A 21,204-nucleotide genomic window follows, 5' to 3' on the forward strand; every position below is an offset into this window, starting at 1 on the left:
CAGCTCCCTGCCCCAAATGGATTCCTCAGCAGCTGCCTGCCCCGGGGACTGCCCAGCCTCATCCCGCAAGTAGAGGGGCCTAAAGAAAGCTGCAGAGAGCCTTCTTCCAAGGGCAGGCACTGATAGGACATGGGGCTGTGGCTTGACAGTGACAGAGGGTAGCTTGTGATGAGATACTGGGAAGGAATTCTTGATGGTGAGGCTGCTGAGACACTGGCATGGGTTCGTTCAAGGACAGCTCTCAAGGCAAGCTCAGGACACTCTGGACACCTGGGTCTACTGCAAGCTATCCCTCCCTGCCCATGGTAGACAGTCAGGGTCAGGGCTAGATGATTTCCAAGGTGCCTTCCAGCCCAAACCATTCTATGGCTCCTCCATTCAATGTTGCCCCTCCCCCAGTGGCCCCCGGGCCACAGGCCGCAGTGCCCAGGACACGGAACCCACCCCTCTGTGACATCAGCCCCAGGGCCGAGGGCACCACGGGCAGCGCGGCTGCTGCGGGCACTGCGGCTGTGGCTGTGCTGCTGCCCGGATCCCTCAGTGCTTGCAGCTGACACGTGCCTCTGGCAGCCATGAATTGGCTCGGCCTCCTCGTCCTGCTGACCGCTGCCAGGCTGGCGCACGGCACATGGGACAACTGTGGGTAAGTGGCCCCAGGCCCTGGGAGGGAGCCAGGCCAACACTTGGGGCCTTCCCTGGAGGGGGCCCTGCCTGTCCCCCACGGCCGGGCCACAACTTCCCACCTGCCATGGGGAAGCCTCAGCTCCTTGCCAGCAGCCAGGTGCTGGCACGGACAGACGCACACCCCATGGAATTCCCTGGGCTGCTGTGCGTGCAAGCCCTTGTGGGGAGGGCAGAGGGCTGAGCTTCAGCCTGAGCCACAGCAGGCCACGGAGCAGCATGGAAATGACTTTCTGCTTGCAGAGTGATATGTGGACTTAGACCCATGGTGTATGAGTATGAGTACATGGGTCCTGATGATGGAATGATGCGCGTCGTGGGTGGCACTGATGCCAAGCCAGGGGCCTGGCCCTGGATCGTCAGCCTTAAGCATCCCGCAATACCAGGCACAAGACATCTGTGTGGCGGGTCTCTCATCACTGCAGAGTGGGTCCTCACAGCAGCCCACTGCTTCGACCCCATCAGGTAAGGAGGTGCCGGAAATGGGGACATCCCCACAACACCAGCAGGTACCCTGTTGGCAGCACCACCTGCTACTCCCATCCCCTTTGCTCTCAGTCAGCCCAGCTGCCACACTGCTGAAGAGAAGCCTGGGCTGATGCCAAGGCTTCCTAGTAGCTTCCAGCTCAGCATTTCCCCACCCTAAGCTGTGGGAGGGCACTCACTCCTGCCAGAGCACTGCTCCCTCTGTGCCATGCCACACAGAGGTCTGTCAGCTGCTGGGCTGCTGTGGTGCATGGCTCTGCTCCCTCTCAGCCCTCCCTCCATCTGCTTTCCAGGAAAATCGGCATGGTGTATGTGGTGATTGGGGCCACGCAGCTCACTAAACCGGGCCCTGGGGCACAACTGCGCCGGATTAAGAAGTTAGTGCGTCATGAACGCTATAATAAAAATGACAAAAGTAACGACATTGCCTTGCTGGAACTGAACAAACCTGTCCACTGCAATCCCTACGTCCAGCTGGCCTGTGTGGCTGACCCCATCCTAAGAGTGTCAGAGCTGCAGAACTGCTGGATTGCTGGCTGGGGTGCCACTGCTGCAAGAGGTGAGTTCCCAAGAGGGACTCCTGAGCCAGCTCAGCACACTGGGGACACAGCTTGGGCTTCCCCACAGCAGAGGCCAAAGTCAGGCTGTGGGACGTACGCCTCTGCAGAGATGGACCTGCTCTGGTCCTCAAAGGCAGGCAGCAGGGACCCAGCACCCCAGTGCCTCTGCAGAGGCAAAGCCAAGCCCTAGGGAACGGGATCGCCCCCAGGCAGTGGGGTAGAATTGGGAAGGAGCTGCTGGGTGCTCATTCCTTTCTGTGCTCATAGCTCAAAACTCAAGTGATGTCCTACAGGAGGCCAAGGTCCAGCTCATTGATACCAAGCTCTGCAACAGCAGCGGCTGGTACGCAGGGGAAATCCACACCCACAACCTGTGTGCTGGTTACCCACAGGGCACCATCGACACCTGCCAGGTAGGAGCGTGCCATGAGCCCCTCAGCCCCCAGCAGCGCGGGCAGCCCGGGCAGCACCGTCCCAACACAGCCCAGGGCCTGCTTCGCCCGGCCACTCAGTCGCCCTCCCAGCCCCGGCTCCCCACCGCTGTGGGGGCTTCCCGCACACTCCCCAGCCACACCTGCTTGCCCAGGGTCCCCTTGTGCCAGAAAGCCCAACTAGTGTTCTTGGCAACCCAGAGATCCAGGTGCCAAATATCCATCCTCTGCACATCCAGGAGCCCTGTGCAGAGAGGACAGAGAGCACTATTTACAGGACCCCAAGCCTCTTGCAGATGGGTTTCTGGATGCTCCAGCCCCTGAGCAGAGCCTTGCTCTGCCCGGAATACAGCTCTGGCACAGGCACTGTGGGAGACAAGCAGACAGCCCCAGTGCTGACAGGGACCACCCAACACCACCTTAATCCTGTCTGCTCCCCTGCAGGGTGACAGCGGTGGTCCTCTCATGTGCCAAGACAACAACGCTGACTACTTCTGGATTGTCGGAGTGACCAGCTGGGGAAGAGGCTGTGCCAGAGCAAAGCAGCCCGGAGTTTACACCTCCACTCAGTACTTCTATGATTGGATTGGAGTGCACATTGGCCTGGACACCATTGAAAAGGCTTCTTGAGCAGCAGGACAAACAGCATCCAGAGCGTGCTGCAGTGCACCACAACCATTTGCTGCTGGGCAATGCCTGCTGATCCAAAGGCAGTCTCAGTGTCATAAACCTGCTCTGTCCTGACCACAATCCTCTCCTGTGTGCGTGCAAACACTGCAGTTGAATTAGTTGTTGAAATAAAGTTACCTTTGTTCACAGGGAACCATCTTTTCAGTGCAATTCCAACTCCTGGGCAAGGCAAGGACTGCCACGCTCAGCACCTGCAGAAGGAGCCATTGGGCACAAAGGGACAGAGTGGCTCCAAAGAGCTCCCAAGTGCCTGGGCAGAGAGGAGAGTGCTCTCAGCCACCATGGGCTGCAGGAACCTGGTACATCAAGCCTAGCAAGGGGATAGGAAAAGAGCAGACACCTTGGGGGTGGTGCTCAAAGGTACGTGGGCTGGGCATTAGGGCCCAGGGTATGAGCCTGGGCTAAGGGAACAGCACACCTGGGAAAGTCCCAAGCATGACCAGGGAAACTGCTGGCTCCTGACAGGAGTGCCAGTGCCCTAGGCAGAGCCAGATTTCATGAGTACTAAAGGGTGATGGATGTGCCAGGTGGTCACACTTGAGAGATACTCAAAGGAAGGGCTGGGGTCATTGTGGGGAGAGGAACCTGGCAGGAACAGTAGGAGAGCACCCCAGGAATGCCATGGAAGGCCAAGGTGAGTGGGCCAACAGCAGCTGCAACACCAAGTCTGTTCACAGATGATCTAGCAGTCCTGCCCTTGGGTCTCATCTGGGCTGCCAAAGTGCTGAGGGAACTCCTCTCCCCTATGTGACCATTCTGGAGGCACGGCTGGCTCCAGCGAGCCAATGAGTGCCCCGTTTGATTCCCTACACACTCCACTCTCACCCAGTCAGAGCGGGTTTCCGTACCCATTCAGCCCCGGGATTCCCCCAGCAGACTCACAGATGTCTCATTCCATAAAGAGCCACCAGCTCCTGCTGCAGCTCTCCGTGTCCATTCAAATCCCTGGCTGGCACCTCAGCTCCCCGTGCCCTCGGTTATGCAAAGGCTGGGCAGCTCACGGCCCCTGGTCCCGGGCTCCCCCCAGCCAGAGCTCAATCTGCAGCTGGCACTGCAGCTGCACACCAGCTCCCTGCCCCAAATGGATTCCTCAGCAGCTGCCTGCCCCGGGGACTGCCCAGCCTCATCCCGCAAGTAGAGGGGCCTAAAGAAAGCTGCAGAGAGCCTTCTTCCAAGGGCAGGCACTGATAGGACATGGGGCTGTGGCTTGACAGTGACAGAGGGTAGCTTGTGATGAGATACTGGGAAGGAATTCTTGATGGTGAGGCTGCTGAGACACTGGCATGGGTTCGTTCAAGGACAGCTCTCAAGGCAAGCTCAGGACACTCTGGACACCTGGGTCTACTGCAAGCTATCCCTCCCTGCCCATGGTAGACAGTCAGGGTCAGGGCTAGATGATTTCCAAGGTGCCTTCCAGCCCAAACCATTCTATGGCTCCTCCATTCAATGTTGCCCCTCCCCCAGTGGCCCCCGGGCCACAGGCCGCAGTGCCCAGGACACGGAACCCACCCCTCTGTGACATCAGCCCCAGGGCCGAGGGCACCACGGGCAGCGCGGCTGCTGTGGGCACTGTGGCTGTGGCTGTGCTGCTGCCCGGATCCCTCAGTGCTTGCAGCTGACACGTGCCTCTGGCAGCCATGAATTGGCTCGGCCTCCTCGTCCTGCTGACCGCTGCCGGGCTGGCGCACGGCACATGGGACAACTGTGGGTAAGTGGCCCCAGGCCCTGGGAGGGAGCCAGGCCAACACTTGGGGCCTTCCCTGGAGGGGGCCCTGCCTGTCCCCCACGGCCGGGCCACAACTTCCCACCTGCCATGGGGAAGCCTCAGCTCCTTGCCAGCAGCCAGGTGCTGGCACGGACAGACACACACCCCATGGAATTCCCTGGGCTGCTGTGCGTGCAAGCCCTTGTGGGGAGGGCAGAGGGCTGAGCTTCAGCCTGAGCCACAGCAGGCCACGGAGCAGCATGGAAATGACTTTCTGCTTGCAGAGTGATATGTGGACTTAGACCCATGGTGTATGAGTATGAGTACATGGGTCCTGATGATGGAATGATGCGCGTCGTGGGTGGCACTGATGCCAAGCCAGGGGCCTGGCCCTGGATCGTCAGCCTTAAGCATCCCGCAATACCAGGCACAAGACATCTGTGTGGCGGGTCTCTCATCACTGCAGAGTGGGTCCTCACAGCAGCCCACTGCTTCGACCCCATCAGGTAAGGAGGTGCCGGAAATGGGGACATCCCCACAACACCAGCAGGTACCCTGTTGGCAGCACCACCTGCTACTCCCATCCCCTTTGCTCTCAGTCAGCCCAGCTGCCACACTGCTGAAGAGAAGCCTGGGCTGATGCCAAGGCTTCCTAGTAGCTTCCAGCTCAGCATTTCCCCACCCTAAGCTGTGGGAGGGCACTCACTCCTGCCAGAGCACTGCTCCCTCTGTGCCATGCCACACAGAGGTCTGTCAGCTGCTGGGCTGCTGTGGTGCATGGCTCTGCTCCCTCTCAGCCCTCCCTCCATCTGCTTTCCAGGAAAATCGGCATGGTGTATGTGGTGATTGGGGCCACGCAGCTCACTAAACCGGGCCCTGGGGCACAACTGCGCCGGATTAAGAAGTTAGTGCGTCATGAACGCTATAATAAAAATGACAAAAGTAACGACATTGCCTTGCTGGAACTGAACAAACCTGTCCACTGCAATCCCTACGTCCAGCTGGCCTGTGTGGCTGACCCCATCCTAAGAGTGTCAGAGCTGCAGAACTGCTGGATTGCTGGCTGGGGTGCCACTGCTGCAAGAGGTGAGTTCCCAAGAGGGACTCCTGAGCCAGCTCAGCACACTGGGGACACAGCTTGGGCTTCCCCACAGCAGAGGCCAAAGTCAGGCTGTGGGACGTACGCCTCTGCAGAGATGGACCTGCTCTGGTCCTCAAAGGCAGGCAGCAGGGACCCAGCACCCCAGTGCCTCTGCAGAGGCAAAGCCAAGCCCTAGGGAACGGGATCGCCCCCAGGCAGTGGGGTAGAATTGGGAAGGAGCTGCTGGGTGCTCATTCCTTTCTGTGCTCATAGCTCAAAACTCAAGTGATGTCCTACAGGAGGCCAAGGTCCAGCTCATTGATACCAAGCTCTGCAACAGCAGCGGCTGGTACGCAGGGGAAATCCACACCCACAACCTGTGTGCTGGTTACCCACAGGGCACCATCGACACCTGCCAGGTAGGAGCGTGCCATGAGCCCCTCAGCCCCCAGCAGCGCGGGCAGCCCGGGCAGCACCGCCCCAACACAGCCCAGGGCCTGCTTCGCCCGGCCACTCAGTCGCCCTCCCAGCCCCGGCTCCCCACCGCTGTGGGGGCTTCCCGCACACTCCCCAGCCACACCTGCTTGCCCAGGGTCCCCTTGTGCCAGAAAGCCCAACTAGTGTTCTTGGCAACCCAGAGATCCAGGTGCCAAATATCCATCCTCTGCACATCCAGGAGCCCTGTGCAGAGAGGACAGAGAGCACTATTTACAGGACCCCAAGCCTCTTGCAGATGGGTTTCTGGATGCTCCAGCCCCTGAGCAGAGCCTTGCTCTGCCCGGAATACAGCTCTGGCACAGGCACTGTGGGAGACAAGCAGACAGCCCCAGTGCTGACAGGGACCACCCAACACCACCTTAATCCTGTCTGCTCCCCTGCAGGGTGACAGCGGTGGTCCTCTCATGTGCCAAGACAACAACGCTGACTACTTCTGGATTGTCGGAGTGACCAGCTGGGGAAGAGGCTGTGCCAGAGCAAAGCAGCCCGGAGTTTACACCTCCACTCAGTACTTCTATGATTGGATTGGAGTGCACATTGGCCTGGACACCATTGAAAAGGCTTCTTGAGCAGCAGGACAAACAGCATCCAGAGCGTGCTGCAGTGCACCACAACCATTTGCTGCTGGGCAATGCCTGCTGATCCAAAGGCAGTCTCAGTGTCATAAACCTGCTCTGTCCTGACCACAATCCTCTCCTGTGTGCGTGCAAACACTGCAGTTGAATTAGTTGTTGAAATAAAGTTACCTTTGTTCACAGGGAACCATCTTTTCAGTGCAATTCCAACTCCTGGGCAAGGCAAGGACTGCCACGCTCAGCACCTGCAGAAGGAGCCATTGGGCACAAAGGGACAGAGTGGCTCCAAAGAGCTCCCAAGTGCCTGGGCAGAGAGGAGAGTGCTCTCAGCCACCATGGGCTGCAGGAACCTGGTACATCAAGCCTAGCAAGGGGATAGGAAAAGAGCAGACACCTTGGGGGTGGTGCTCAAAGGTACGTGGGCTGGGCATTAGGGCCCAGGGTATGAGCCTGGGCTAAGGGAACAGCACACCTGGGAAAGTCCCAAGCATGACCAGGGAAACTGCTGGCTCCTGACAGGAGTGCCAGTGCCCTAGGCAGAGCCAGATTTCATGAGTACTAAAGGGTGATGGATGTGCCAGGTGGTCACACTTGAGAGATACTCAAAGGAAGGGCTGGGGTCATTGTGGGGAGAGGAACCTGGCAGGAACAGTAGGAGAGCACCCCAGGAATGCCATGGAAGGCCAAGGTGAGTGGGCCAACAGCAGCTGCAACACCAAGTCTGTTCACAGATGATCTAGCAGTCCTGCCCTTGGGTCTCATCTGGGCTGCCAAAGTGCTGAGGGAACTCCTCTCCCCTATGTGACCATTCTGGAGGCACGGCTGGCTCCAGCGAGCCAATGAGTGCCCCGTTTGATTCCCTACACACTCCACTCTCACCCAGTCAGAGCGGGTTTCCGTACCCATTCAGCCCCGGGATTCCCCCAGCAGACTCACAGATGTCTCATTCCATAAAGAGCCACCAGCTCCTGCTGCAGCTCTCCGTGTCCATTCAAATCCCTGGCTGGCACCTCAGCTCCCCGTGCCCTCGGTTATGCAAAGGCTGGGCAGCTCACGGCCCCTGGTCCCGGGCTCCCCCCAGCCAGAGCTCAATCTGCAGCTGGCACTGCAGCTGCACACCCAGCTCCCTGCCCCAAATGGATTCCTCAGCAGCTGCCTGCCCCGGGGACTGCCCAGCCTCATCCCACAAGAAGAGGGGCCTAAAGAAAGCTGCAGAGAGCCTTCTTCCAAGGGCAGGCACTGATAGGACATGGGGCTGTGGCTTGACAGTGACAGAGGGTAGCTTGTGATGAGATACTGGGAAGGAATTCTTGATGGTGAGGCTGCTGAGACACTGGCATGGGTTCGTTCAAGGACAGCTCTCAAGGCAAGCTCAGGACACTCTGGACACCTGGGTCTACTGCAAGCTATCCCTCCCTGCCCATGGTAGACAGTCAGGGTCAGGGCTAGATGATTTCCAAGGTGCCTTCCAGCCCAAACCATTCTATGGCTCCTCCATTCAATGTTGCCCCTCCCCCAGTGGCCCCCGGGCCACAGGCCGCAGTGCCCAGGACACGGAACCCACCCCTCTGTGACATCAGCCCCAGGGCCGAGGGCACCACGGGCAGCGCGGCTGCTGCGGGCACTGCGGCTGTGGCTGTGCTGCTGCCCGGATCCCTCAGTGCTTGCAGCTGACACGTGCCTCTGGCAGCCATGAATTGGCTCGGCCTCCTCGTCCTGCTGACCGCTGCCGGGCTGGCGCACGGCACATGGGACAACTGTGGGTAAGTGGCCCCAGGCCCTGGGAGGGAGCCAGGCCAACACTTGGGGCCTTCCCTGGAGGGGGCCCTGCCTGTCCCCCACAGCCGGGCCACGGCTTCCCACCCGCCATGGGGAAGCCTCAGCTCCTTGCCAGCAGCCAGGTGCTGGCACGGACAGACACACACCGCATGGAATTCCCTGGGCTGCTGTGCGTGCAAGCCCTTGTGGGGACGGCAGAGGGCTGAGCTTCAGCCTAAGCCACAGCAGGCCACGGAGCAGCATGGAAATGACTTTCTGCTTGCAGAGGGACCTGTGGACTTAGACCCATGGTGTCTGACTCTGCGAACAGAAGTCATGACTTCAGCATGACACGCGTCGTGGGTGGCACGAATGCCAAGCCAGGGGCCTGGCCCTGGATCGTCAGCCTCCAGGTTCCCAGGGTAGCAGGCACAAAGCATCTATGTGGAGGATCCCTCATCAGAGCCAAGTGGGTCCTCACAGCAGCCCACTGCTTCGACTTCGTTTTGTAAGAAGGGGCAGGGAATGGGAACATCTCCACTACACCAGCAGGTGCCCTGTGTGCAGCACCACCTGCTACTCCCATCCCCTTTGCTCTCAGTCAGCCCCACTTCCACACTGCTGAGAAGAAGAGAAGCCTGGGCTCATGCCAAGGCTTCCTAGCAGCCTCCAGCTCAACATTCCCCCACCCTAAGGTATGGGAGGGCACTCACACCTGCCAGAGCACTGCTCCCTCTTTGCCATGCCACGCAGAGATCTGTCAGCTGCTGGGCTGCTGTGGTGCATGGCTCTGCTCCCTCTCAGCCCTTTCTCCATCTGCCTTCCAGTAATGTCAGTACCCTGTACGTGGTGCTTGGGGCCACCCAGTTGACTCAGCCAGGTCCTGGTGCAGAAGTGCGCCGAATTAAGAAGCTACTGCGTCATGAAAAATATAAGAGACATGACATGAGTAATGACATTGCCTTGCTGGAACTGAACAAGCCTGTCCAGTGCAGTTCCTACATCCAGCTGGCCTGTGTGGCTGATGCTATCCTAGGAGTATCAGTGTCACATGCGCATAACTGCTGGGTTGCTGGCTGGGGTGCCACCAGTGCAAAAGGTGAGTTCCCAAGAGGGACTCCTGAGCCAGCTCAGCACACTGGGGACACAGCTTGGGCTTCCCCACAGCAGAGGCCAAAGTCAGGCTGTGGGACGTACGCCTCTGCAGAGATGGACCTGCTCTGGTCCTCAAAGGCAGGCAGCAGAGAAACAGCGCGCCAGTGCCTCTGCAGAGGCAAAGACAAGCCCTAGGGAAAGGGATCCATCCCCCAAGAAAGGGGAGGAGAACAGGCAAGGAGCTGCTGGGTGCTCATTCCTTGCTCTGCTCACAGATCAAAAATCAAGTGATCACCTGCAGGAGGCCAGGGTCCAGCTCATCAATGCCAAGCTCTGCAACAGCAGCGGCTGGTATGCAGGCGACGTCCACCCCTACAACCTGTGTGCTGGTTACCCACAGGGCACCATCGACACCTGCCAGGTAGGAGCGTGCCACGAGCCCCTCAGCCCCCAGCAGCGCGGGCAGCCCGGGCAGCACCGCCCCAACACAGCCCAGGGCCTGCTCCGCCCGGCCACTCAGTCGCCCTCCCAGCCCCGGCTCCCCACCGCTGTGGGGGCTTCCCGCACACTCCCCAGCCACACCTGCTTGCCCAGGGCCCCCTTGTGCCAGAAAGCCCAGCTAGTGTTCTTGGCAACCCAGAGGTCCAGGTGCCAAATATCCATCCTCTGCACATCCAGGAGCCCTGTGCAGAGAGGACAGAGAGCACTAGCCTTACAGGACACCAAGCCTCTTGCAGAGGGGTTTCTGGAGGCTCCAGCCCCTGAGCAGAGCCTTGCTCTGCCCGGAATGCAGCTCTGGCACAGGCACTGTGGGAGACAAGCAGACAGCCCCAGTGCTGACAGGGACCACCCAACACCACCTTAATCCTGTCTGCTCCCCTGCAGGGTGACAGCGGTGGTCCTCTCATGTGCCAAGACAACAACGCTGACTCCTGGTGGGTCATTGGAGTGACCAGCTGGGGAAGAGGCTGTGGCAGAGCACGGCGGCCTGGAATCTACACCTCCACTCAGTTCTTCTACAACTGGATCCTGGTCCAGATGGGCACAATGAATGTTGAAAATGCTTCTTGAGCAGCAGGACAAACAGCATCCAGAGTGTGCTGCAGTGCACAGCAAGTGTTTCTAGCTGGGCCAATGCCTACTGATCCAAAGGCAGCCTCAGTGTCAAAAACCTGCTCTGTCCTGACCACACTCGTCTCCTGTGTGCAGGCAAACACTGCAGTTGATTTAGTTGTTGAAATAAAGTTACCTTTGTTCACAGGGAACCATCTTTTCAGTGCAATTCCAACTCCTGGGCAAGGCAAGGACTGCCACGCTCAGCACCTGCAGAAGGAGCCATTGGGCACAAAGGGACAGAGTGGCTCCAAAGAGCTCCCAAGTGCCTGGGCAGAGAGGAGAGTGCTCTCAGCCACCATGGGCTCCAGGAACCTGGTACATCAAGCCTAGCAAGGGGATAGGAAAAGAGCAGACACCTTGGGGGTGGTGCTCAAAGGCACATGGGCTGGGCATTAGGGCCCAGGGTATGAGCCTGGGCTAAGGGAACAGCACACCTGGGAAAGTCCCAAGCATGACCAGGGAAACTGCTGGCTCCTGACAGGAGTGCCAGTGCCCTAGGCAGAGCCAGATTTCATGAGTACTAAAGGGTGATGGATGTGCCAGGTGGTCACACTTGAGAGATACTCAAAGGAAGGGCTGGGGTCATTGCGGGGAGAGGAACCTGGCAGGAACAGTAGGAGAGCACCCCAGGAATGCCATGGAAGGCCAAGGTGAGTGGGCCAACAGCAGCTGCAACACCAAGTCTGTTCACAGGAGGGGCCAGCCTGGCAGCCAGGGGGAAAAGATCCCTCAGCTTGGCTCCATGTTTGGGAGGAGACAAGGGCAGAGAAAAGGAGGAGTCAAGGAAGATGAGAGGGCTGTATGAGCCTGGCAAATGGAGAGAAGGGGCAATCAGAGAGCCAGCTGCACAGACTCAAACTGCAGCTTGGTGTGCTTGTCTGCCTGAGTGCTGCACATAATCACCACAGGATGGGCAAGAACCTTCTTATCTCAACTCGCTAATCAATAAATCATCTCCAAACTGTACAAATTCAATCCAAGATTTTATACCCATTTATTCAACCCCACAATATTCATGTTGGGGAGAAAAATACGTGGTAGGGCATCCTGCAACTTTTTGGGGAAGACATGTGCAGAGCTACCCTCTAACTGTAAAGCTATTGCCTGTTTCTTATCAGCATGTCTCACAATTATGGATAACCTGCAAGACACTGTCCATGTTTAAATCTTTCCCTTGGTCTTGTGCCCACTTATAGGCATCTGTGCCCTGCTGACCTGAGGCATCATGGGTCCATTGAGCTAGGAATGACTTCTCCTTGTGTTGCCAATCCAAACCTCTCTGTAACACCTCAATTTTGCAGCCTGATCCACCTTTTCATTATTGCCATGCTCCTCATTAGCCTGACTCTTGGGCATGTGGACGTCCACATCACAGACTTTAACAGTCAGCTTCTCTACCCAGGCAGCGATGTCTTGCCATTCTTCAGCAGCCCAGACTGGTTTTCCTCTACACTGCATTTGGCCTTTTTCCACCTTTCCAGCCACCCCCAGCACATTTGCTACCATCCACCAGTCAGAGTAGAGGTAGAGTGTTGGCCACTTCTCTCACACAGCAATGTCCAAAGCTGGACGGCTTTCAACTCTGCAGTCTAGCTGGATCCACCTTGTCCTTCAGTAGCTTCTGCAACTCACCACGTAGGGCTCCATACAGCTGTTTTCCATTTCCTACTGGTTCCTACAACATGGAGGATCCATCAGTGAAGAGGGTGCACCATCTTTCACTCTCCGGTAGCTGGTTATATGGTGGAGCTTCCTCAGCACATTACCTGTTCTTCCTCTTCTGATGATTATCAAAAGCTCTTTGGACCAGTTTACAATGACTTCCAAGATCCCAGGGTGATTTGGGTTTCCTATTCGAGCTCACTGTGATATGAGGGGCATCCATTTACTCCAGGCAGCATCTGTGGCATGATATATTGAGGGAACCTTTCCTTTAAACATCCAGCCCAGCACTGGTAGTCAGGGTACCAGAAGGAGCTGTGCTTCCGTGCCAGTCACTTCTGAGGCAGCTTGAACCCCTTCATAGGCTGCAAGAATCTCTTTCTCAGTTGGGGTGTTTCTGGCCTCAGATCCTCTGTATGCCAAATCCAAGAGGCTGTCCTCAGGTGTCCCCAGGTCCCTTCTGCCAGAGGCTCCAGGACGGACCATTCTCCCTGGATATGGTGTAGAGCACATTCTTCACATCCTGTCCTGTCCTGACAGGCATAAATGCTACTACATGGGCAGTCTTGTGCTTGATCTGCTCAAAGGCTTGCTGTTGCTCAGGGCCCCACTCAAAATCATTTTTCTTTCATGTCACGAGGTAGAGAGGTCTTACAGTCTGCTATATTCCGGGATGTGCATTCTCCAAAAACCCATGGTAAAGCTTGTGTTTCTTTCTTTCTGGTTGGTGGGGACATAGCAGTTATCTTATTAATCACATCTGTTGGACTCTGTCTGCATCCATCTTGCCACTTCACCCCTAGGAACTGAATTTCCTGGGCAGGCCTTTTGACTTTATTTCATTTGATAGCAAAACCTGCTTTCAGAAGACTCTGGATTATTTTCTTTCTATTACTGCAGGCCTGGTTCCTACGGGATATCACCGTGTCCTGCAGCCATAGGGAGGAGGAGGAGAGAAGATCCAGCAAGCAGGAATTGTGCAGCAAGATTGATTTTTTAAGTTATTTTACAAACTCTTTTATAGACTTTTTTCTTCATAGTCTAATTGGACAAAGGATCAGCAACCCCTTGGCGGTGATTGGCTAAAATCCTAAAACATCCATTGTCAAAATATTTTTCTACTATACCATAAACAAGACTTTTCAAGGTTGCAGGTGGCTTGGTTGTTTACATTCCCTGCTACCTCTTCTGTGTGAGAGAAAAGTCTCTCATGGACTTAGAAAATAGCAAGAAAATCCTTGCTAGCAGCATTTTTTGTATCTACATCTCTCCTTTCTTGTAAACCTCCCCTGCCATGTTCCCTCATACAATGATGTCATCAATGCACTGTGGCTGTTCTGGAGTCTCCTCCTTTTCCAGTGCAGCCTGGATCAGTCCATGGCAGATGGTGAGACTGTGCTTCTACCCCTGGGGCAGTCAGTTCCAGGTGTACTGAACTCTCCTCCACGTGAAAGCAAACTGAGGCCTGCACTCTGCTGCCAGAGGAATGGAGAAGAATGCATCGGCAATGTCAATAGTGGCGTACCACTTCACTGCCTTGGACTCAGCTCGTACTGGAGCTCCAACATATCCAGCACAGCAGCACTCAGTGATGGTGTAAGTTCATTTAGGCCACGATAGCCAACTCTTAGTCTCCATTCCCCATCAGACTTGCACACAGGCCAGATGGGACTGTTGAAGCATGAACGGGTCTTACTGACCACTCCCTGGCTCTCCAGCTCACAGATCTTATTATGTACGGGGATCATGGAGTCTCGGTTTGTGTGCTATTGCCAATGACGTACTGTAGTGGTGGCCATCAGTACCTGCTGTTCTTCTACCCTCAGGAGTCCTACTGCAGAAGGGTCCTCTTTTTGGGGCTTGAGTACTGAAGAGCTGGCCAGATAAACAACGTGTACATCGATGCGATTTGAGCATCGTTCTCCGCTTTATTGTTTACCTATGCAAGCTTATATCTACTTTGCAAAGATTCATGCCCAGTCCCTCTAGATGGCCTCTAATCCATGGGGTAGACAACCAGTGTATAACTTTGACAAGGACTTTCAATACTGCCTGCAGCCAGGTGTCTTCCAGGCTTGCCCGCAGCCAGGGGCCAGTTCAGGGGTTTTTCCTCAGCAACCCTGGGTTATCCAATTTTTCCAGAGGTATCATATGCCCCTGTTCCACAAGGAATCCCTCTACATCCTCTGAGGCACCAGGCAAGGTGCCCAATGCCCTCTGTCTTCACAGCAGGTGTTCCAAAAGCCCACCTGAGTCCTTTTGGGTCTTTGAAATAACCACTCCTGAGGAAATCTATGCCCAGAATACACAGGGCCTCTGGACCAGTCACAGTAGTTTCCTTCACTCCTTCCCAGTCAAGCTCACCTCAGCTTCCAATGGAGCCAACTGCTGTGACCCTCCTATTGTCCCAACAATGGAAACAGGTTCGGTCCCCACATGTCACAATGGTACATTGTGCATCAGTGTCAACCAAAGCCTTGTATTTTTGTGGTTCTGATGTGCCAGGGCATTAGATCCACACTGTCCAAAAGACCTGATTTTTCTCAGCCTCTCCCTGGATAGAGGCAGGGCCCCTCTTGTCCTGGCTACCATTCACTCCCTTGGTGTACATTCCAGAGGTTCCTTTGAGTGGATCAGACATATCATCCTCGCTTCTCTTACACCTGGCAGCTCAGTTACTGGAAATTGTAGCTACATTCATTCTGGTGGAATTCCCTCTGTTAGTAGTTTCCTCCTTTAGTTTACACACCTGTGCTGCCAGGACAGAAGTGAGTTTCACATCCTATCTCATATCTTCCCCATGCTCACACAGGAAGAACCACAGATCTGCTTGTGGGGGGTACCCTCTCTCCCTAGCTATGGTCATCTGCCTCTGATAAGAAAGCATCTGCTCTGTACCCATAAGATTTGGAGAAGGTCCTCTTTAATCTCCTTCCTGAGCTTCTGCTGGGTCTCTTCAATCCTGTCTTCCACTTTCTGTATACGCTCTGCCAGGTCTGTTTCCACAGCTGAGACTTTTGCTTCTGTTGGGCCATGCACAGTGTCTTCATAACACCAGAGCCTCCACTGTCTCCACCAGAGCAGCCACTGTCTCGTCCCTCTCCTTTCACTGCAGCGTTGCTGTGGCAGGGGTGTACACTTGTGGCCCGAGTCGTGCAAGTTTGAGCCACATGACTGCCGTACATTTTAGCATGTCTGGACTCTTAGTGGTTTGGTTGTCATCTGAGAAAAGCATCTCTAGCACAGCCAGTTTCCTCAAGTGATGGATTCTTTGCTCCATGGTCTTCCAAAGGCCTTGCTGCAGCTGAAGATCTGGACAAAGGTATCTTTCTATCTCTTGTTGAGAGCCATGTCCAGAGGCTGAGAGGTTCAGGCCTCCTTGCAATCCCCTGGCCAATACCCGCATCATGTGACAGAGATCCCAAATGCCTCACTTGAGGACCATCCAAAATCATACCATAGCCTGCAGTGTCCCAGATTCATTCCAACCAACTTAATATAGACTCGTTGGGCCATTGGGTGAGATCTTTTCTCAGACTGTGAAGGCTTTCTAAGGATGGAGACTTGGTGATTATTTCTGGTTCCAATTCCTTTGCTGGCTGTGAGGGTCCTGGCTCCCCATCATCATTCACTGGGCAAATGGATTTGGTTTTGTACTTCCTTCTCTGGACAGGGGCAATTGCTACTGGTTTAGGCTCCCTGTCTGGTTTAGCTGCAGCCTGAGTGCCTGGGGTGTCTGCTGATTCATCCTCCTGCTCCTCTGGCTGTACCTGCTGCCCTACAGTGTCTAGCAGTGTGCGATAACCATTAGCCAGGGCCCAGCACGTTGCAATGAGCTTCTTCTCTTTAGAGCTGTCATTGCAATTTTCTTTCAGCTATTTCCCCACCTCAGCTGGATTCTGAATTTGTTTAGAGGGGAAGTTCTAATCTATCAGGGCAGAGAATTCCTTCGGGGTTTGGCATATGTCCTCTCACATCCCACACCACTCAGGATTTTCCACCACTGGGGCAGATATCTGGACAACCTCTATGGAAATTTCAGCCCTGATTCTAAACGTGCTGTAGGTTGTATGGAGGAGAGTTAGCAGAATTAACAAAAAAATATGGCATCTTTAACATTCAGAGGGAATGGTATATTCTCAAAAGGTGGCATGCCAGATCTGAAGGGGAAAAAGGGGGTAAAAAGCTGGGAAAAATCATCCCCTACTTTTCCCCCAACAGACTGAGTGTAATTATTAATAAACCCCCAAAAACGACTGCCGAGACCAGCACAGGAAAACAGCAGAGAATACACATCCCAAGTAACTCAAATTGCCTCTGGTGTTATCTTTCCATAAATTATAAGCATGGAGCATATCAACACGGCAATTAGGACTCGTGTCCCTGATATGAAGAAGATACATACCAGGGCCAGGATTGCCACTATATATGGATAAGCACACATGCCTAGGTGTCAGGCAGCATGGTGGACACTGACTGTTGTACTCTTTCAGACAAAAATGTTATTTTTTTATTTTCCACTTTCTCTTTCCCCTCTTAAGTTGGGCAACAAATTTTGTCTCATTTTGAGACAATTTAAAAGAGAACCATCTGAGTTATATCCTTTAGATTTCCAATAATCCCTTTCCACCAGTAAGGAATGAATACTAATAAATAAAAGTGAAAAAAAACCCCAAACAACAAAGTTTTATTAAAAAACCAAATGGCGGGAAAAAAAAAAAAAGTAAATAGCTTGTACATATCAAAGTGTTAGACCTCACCACTCCACCAGAACAAAAGGAGACCCAAAATGCTGGAGAATACCCATTCCTGATACACGATACAAGATTGCATCAACTTCTCCCCTTTGGAAGGCAGGAGCATCATGGAACAGATGAAGCCCAGCAGCAGACGAAGGCCTGGTAGCTCGTCTGACAGCGACCTCCTCCGCATGGCAAAGAACAGCAGAATGGTCATGGCAGGCAAAATAGCTGGGTTAGTGCAACTTGGTGTGTTCTCTCCACAGCTCAGTGTGGTTCGCAGCAGTTTGGGTTGGAGCAGGGAAGCTCCACTCCTGCGGGTATGATGTCCCAGGTCTCGGACAAGCAGCTGCTCAATTTGCCTCAAGGCAGCCCAAAAATTGCTACTGCAGCTTCTCAGAGACAAGGAAAGGAAAACCTTCTACCTAGGCAAAAACCAAGCCAGCCATGATAAAAACACGCCACACAGAGCCCTGAAAAACCTGGGCAGGGAGCTTTTAAAAAACACACACACAAAAACAAAACACTCCTTTCCCCCTGGCCTCACACAGGTCAGGTCCTGGGTTGAAGGTTCTTGAAGACAGAGTAACAATTTCTGGAAAGAGAGCAGAGGATCTTGGAATACACTATCAAAATAAATCACAACCTAGGCACTGAGGCAAGGGCACAGATTGCCCAGAGCAGTGTGGAACCCTGCTTTTCCCACAGACAGGGTCAGCACAGAAGACACAGACACCAACTTCAGGAGTAAATGTCATTTGCCATAATTCAAAACTGCAAAGAATTGCAAAAGGATAGGTAAGCAGTACATCAAATCATCAGCAAACATTGACAAAAGGATAAGCTAAGCAATGCATGTAATCATTACTACAAAAGACTGCCTACAGTGAGGAAGGAAGACACATCACCAGTTACCCTAACCCTTGACCATCATCCAGGTCTGCCCATCAACTGGGGGAAGCCACTGTCACAGTGAAGGACTGGGGAACCACTCCTGGCAACTGGGAAATCCTGCAGGTGCCTGCACCTACAGGCAACGAGGCTTCTGACCACGCTGTGAGAGGGTCCAGTTTTTACACTGTTGAATAAACAAGATACCAAAACTTCTGTGTACAGGACATCTGGTTTCATTATTCTATTGGGATGCTCCTGAGGCCTGGGAGGGCTTCAGAAGGAACCAAGGGAGTTGTCTGTGATCCTACACCCCCAAAACAAGGCCAGATGTGGCCTTATCCAGTTTCTAAATATGGAAAGATAAATCCACGATTCTCCAGTGAGCAGATTTGGATAACATTTGGTTGGAAAGCCCATGTAGAGGCTGACTTTTGGTCACGGCCAGTTGCTCCAGCCTCGGTCAGGGCCTATTGACCAGGACTTAGTACTTCAATGCCCAATCCATCAAAGTGTTCAAGGACAGTTTCTGAGCCAGGCTGTGCACACTGTTGGCTACTGGGTCTAGTGGAAGCTATCCCTCTCTGCCCATAGCAGGGGGTCAGAGCTGGATGATCTCCAAGGTGCCTTCCAGCCCAAACCATTCTATGGCTCCTCCATTCGATGTTGCCCCTCCCCCAGTGGCCCCCGGGCCACAGGCCGCAGTGCCCAGGACACGGAACCCACCCCTCTGTGACATCAGCCCCAGGGCCGAGGGCACCACGGGGCAGCGCGGCTGCTGCGGGCACTGCGGCTGTGGCTGTGCTGCTGCCCGGATCCCTCAGTGCTTGCAGCTGACACGTGCCTCTGGCAGCCATGAATTGGCTCGGCCTCCTCGTCCTGCTGACCGCTGCCGGGCTGGCGCACGGCACATGGGACAACTGTGGGTAAGTGGCCCCAGGCCCTGGGAGGGAGCCAGGCCAACACTTGGGGCCTTCCCTGGAGGGGGCCCTGCCTGTCCCCCACGGCCGGGCCACAGCTTCCCACCCGCCATGGGGAAGCCTCAGCTCCTTGCCAGCAGCCAGGTGCTGGCACGGACAGACACACACCCCATGGAATTCCCTGGGCTGCTGTGTGTGCAAGCCCTTGTGGGGAGGGCAGAGGGCTGAGCTTCAGCCTGAGCCACAGCAGGCCATGGAGCAGCATGGAAATGACTTTCTGCTTGCAGAGGGACCTGCGGACTCAGAGCTACCTACCAGCCCATGAATTATTACTACGGCAACGTGGCTTATGACTATGGCATGACCCGCATCGTGGGTGGCACAGGTGCCATGGACGCATCCTGGCCCTGGATCGTCAGCATCCAGCATCCCTGGGCACCAGACCTGGGCCATTGGTGTGGAGGGTCCCTTATCAGACCTCAGTGGGTCCTCACAGCAGCCCACTGCTTCAACAAGTATAAGTAAGGAGGAGCAGGGAATGGGGACATCCCCACAACACCAGCAGGTGCCCTGTTGGCAGCACCACCTGCTACTCCCATCCCCTTTGCTCTCAGTCAGCCCAGCTGCCACACTGCTGAAGAGAAGCCTGGGCTCATGCCAAGGCTTCCTAGTAGCTTCCAGCTCAACATTCCCCCACCCTAAGCTGTGGGAGGGCACTCACTCCTGCCAGAGCACTGCCATGCCACGCAGAGGTCTGGCAGCTGCTGGGCTGCTGTGGTGCATGGCTCTGCTCCCTCTCAGCCCTCTCTCCATCTGCCTTCCAGTAATGTAAGTACCCTGTACGTGGTGCTTGGGACCAGCCAGTTCACCCAGCCGGGCCCGGGGGTAGTAGTGCGCAATGTCAAGCAGCTGCTGATACACCGGTACTACAAACGGGCCGACTTGAGCTACGATATTGCCCTGCTGGAATTGGACCATCCTGTCCAGTGCAGCCCCTACATCCAGCTGGCCTGTGTGCCTGACGCCACGCTGAGAGTGTCAGAGCTGCAGAACTGCTGGATTGCTGGCTGGGGTGCCGTCACTGCAAGAGGTGAGTTCCCAAGAGGGATTCCTGAGCCAGCTCAGCACACTGGGGACACAGCTTGGGCTTCCCCACAACAGAGGCCAAAGTCAGGCTGTGGGACGTACGCCTCTGCAGAGATGGACCTGCTCTGGTCCTCAAAGGCAGGCAGCAGGGACACAGAGCCTCTGCAGAGGCAAAGCAAGCCCTAGGGAAAGGGATCCCCCACACAGGGGATGTGAACTGGCAGGGAGCTGCTGGGGGCTTATTCCTTTCTCTGCTCACAGCTCAAGATTCAAGTGATCGCCTCCAGGAGGCCAAGGTCCAGCTCATCGATACCAAGCTCTGCAACAGCAGCGGCTGGTATGCAGGCGACGTCCACCCCTACAACCTGTGTGCTGGTTACCCACAGGGCACCATCGACACCTGCCAGGTAGGAGCGTGCCACGAGCCCCTCAGCCCCCAGCAGCGCGGGCAGCCCGGGCAGCACCGCCCCAACACAGCCCAGGGCCTGCTCCGCCCGGCCACTCAGTCGCCCTCCCAGCCCCGGCTCCCCACCGCTGTGGGGGCTTCCCGCACACTCCCCAGCCACACCTGCTTGCCCAGGGCCCCCCTTGTGCCAGAAAGCCCAGCTAGTGTTCTTGGCAACCCAGAGATCCAGGTGCCAAATGTCCATCCTCTGCACATCCAGGAGCCCTGTGCAGAGAGGACAGAGAGCACTACTTTACAGGACCCCAAGCCTCTTGCAGATGGGTTTCTGGATGCTCCAGCCCCTGAGCAGAGCCTTGCTCTGCCCGGAATGCAGCTCTGGCACAGGCACTGTGGGAGACAAGCAGACAGCCCCAGTGCTGACAGGGACCACCCAACACCACCTTAATCCTGTCTGCTCCCCTGCAGGGTGACAGCGGTGGTCCTCTCATGTGCCAAGACAACAATGCTGACTACTGGTGGGTCATCGGAGTGACCAGCTGGGGAGAAGGCTGCGCCAGACCACAGCAGCCTGGAGTCTACATCTCCACTCAGCATTTCTATAACTGGATCCTGGTCCAGATGGGCTTAAAGGCAGCTAAAAGTACTTCTTGAGCAGCAGGACTGGCAGCATCTAGAGCGTTGCTGCAGTGCACTACAACAGTTTTCCCGGGGGCAATGCCTGCTGATTCAAAAGCAGCTTCAGAGTCAAAAGCCTGCTCTGTCCTGCCCACACTCCTCTCCTGTGTGCATGCAAACACTGCAGTTGATTTAGTTGTTGAAATAAA

General features: G+C 55.3%; 4 protein-coding genes across 4 annotated transcripts; all 4 read left to right on the forward strand.

The window, feature by feature from the left end:
• The first annotated feature begins 416 nt into the window (after positions 1-416).
• LOC116441302 (acrosin-like) lies at positions 417-3,156 on the forward strand. The gene is made up of 5 exons (XM_032103038.1): positions 417-643; positions 925-1,146; positions 1,461-1,726; positions 1,995-2,140; positions 2,603-3,156. The coding sequence occupies exons 1-5, from the start codon at positions 573-575 to the stop codon at positions 2,786-2,788; spliced, it is 891 nt and encodes a 296-aa protein (XP_031958929.1). The 5' UTR covers positions 417-572; the 3' UTR covers positions 2,789-3,156.
• Positions 3,157-4,431: 1,275 nt separating this feature from the next.
• LOC116441298 (acrosin-like) lies at positions 4,432-7,069 on the forward strand. Its single transcript, XM_032103033.1, has 5 exons — positions 4,432-4,556; positions 4,838-5,059; positions 5,374-5,639; positions 5,908-6,053; positions 6,516-7,069. Exons 1-5 carry the CDS (start codon positions 4,486-4,488, stop codon positions 6,699-6,701), a joined length of 891 nt encoding a protein of 296 aa, XP_031958924.1. The 5' UTR covers positions 4,432-4,485; the 3' UTR covers positions 6,702-7,069.
• Positions 7,070-8,242: 1,173 nt separating this feature from the next.
• Positions 8,243-10,810, forward strand: LOC116441701 (acrosin-like). Its single transcript, XM_032103923.1, has 5 exons — positions 8,243-8,470; positions 8,752-8,973; positions 9,293-9,564; positions 9,836-9,981; positions 10,446-10,810. Exons 1-5 carry the CDS (start codon positions 8,400-8,402, stop codon positions 10,629-10,631), a joined length of 897 nt encoding a protein of 298 aa, XP_031959814.1. The 5' UTR covers positions 8,243-8,399; the 3' UTR covers positions 10,632-10,810.
• Positions 10,811-18,740: 7,930 nt separating this feature from the next.
• LOC116441303 (acrosin-like) lies at positions 18,741-21,204 on the forward strand. The gene is made up of 5 exons (XM_032103039.1): positions 18,741-18,894; positions 19,176-19,409; positions 19,713-19,978; positions 20,236-20,381; positions 20,846-21,204. The coding sequence occupies exons 1-5, from the start codon at positions 18,824-18,826 to the stop codon at positions 21,029-21,031; spliced, it is 903 nt and encodes a 300-aa protein (XP_031958930.1). The 5' UTR covers positions 18,741-18,823; the 3' UTR covers positions 21,032-21,204.

The sequence above is a fragment of the Corvus moneduloides genome, chromosome 3 (assembly GCF_009650955.1).
Source record: "Corvus moneduloides isolate bCorMon1 chromosome 3, bCorMon1.pri, whole genome shotgun sequence".
Classification (NCBI taxonomy): domain Eukaryota; kingdom Metazoa; phylum Chordata; class Aves; order Passeriformes; family Corvidae; genus Corvus; species Corvus moneduloides.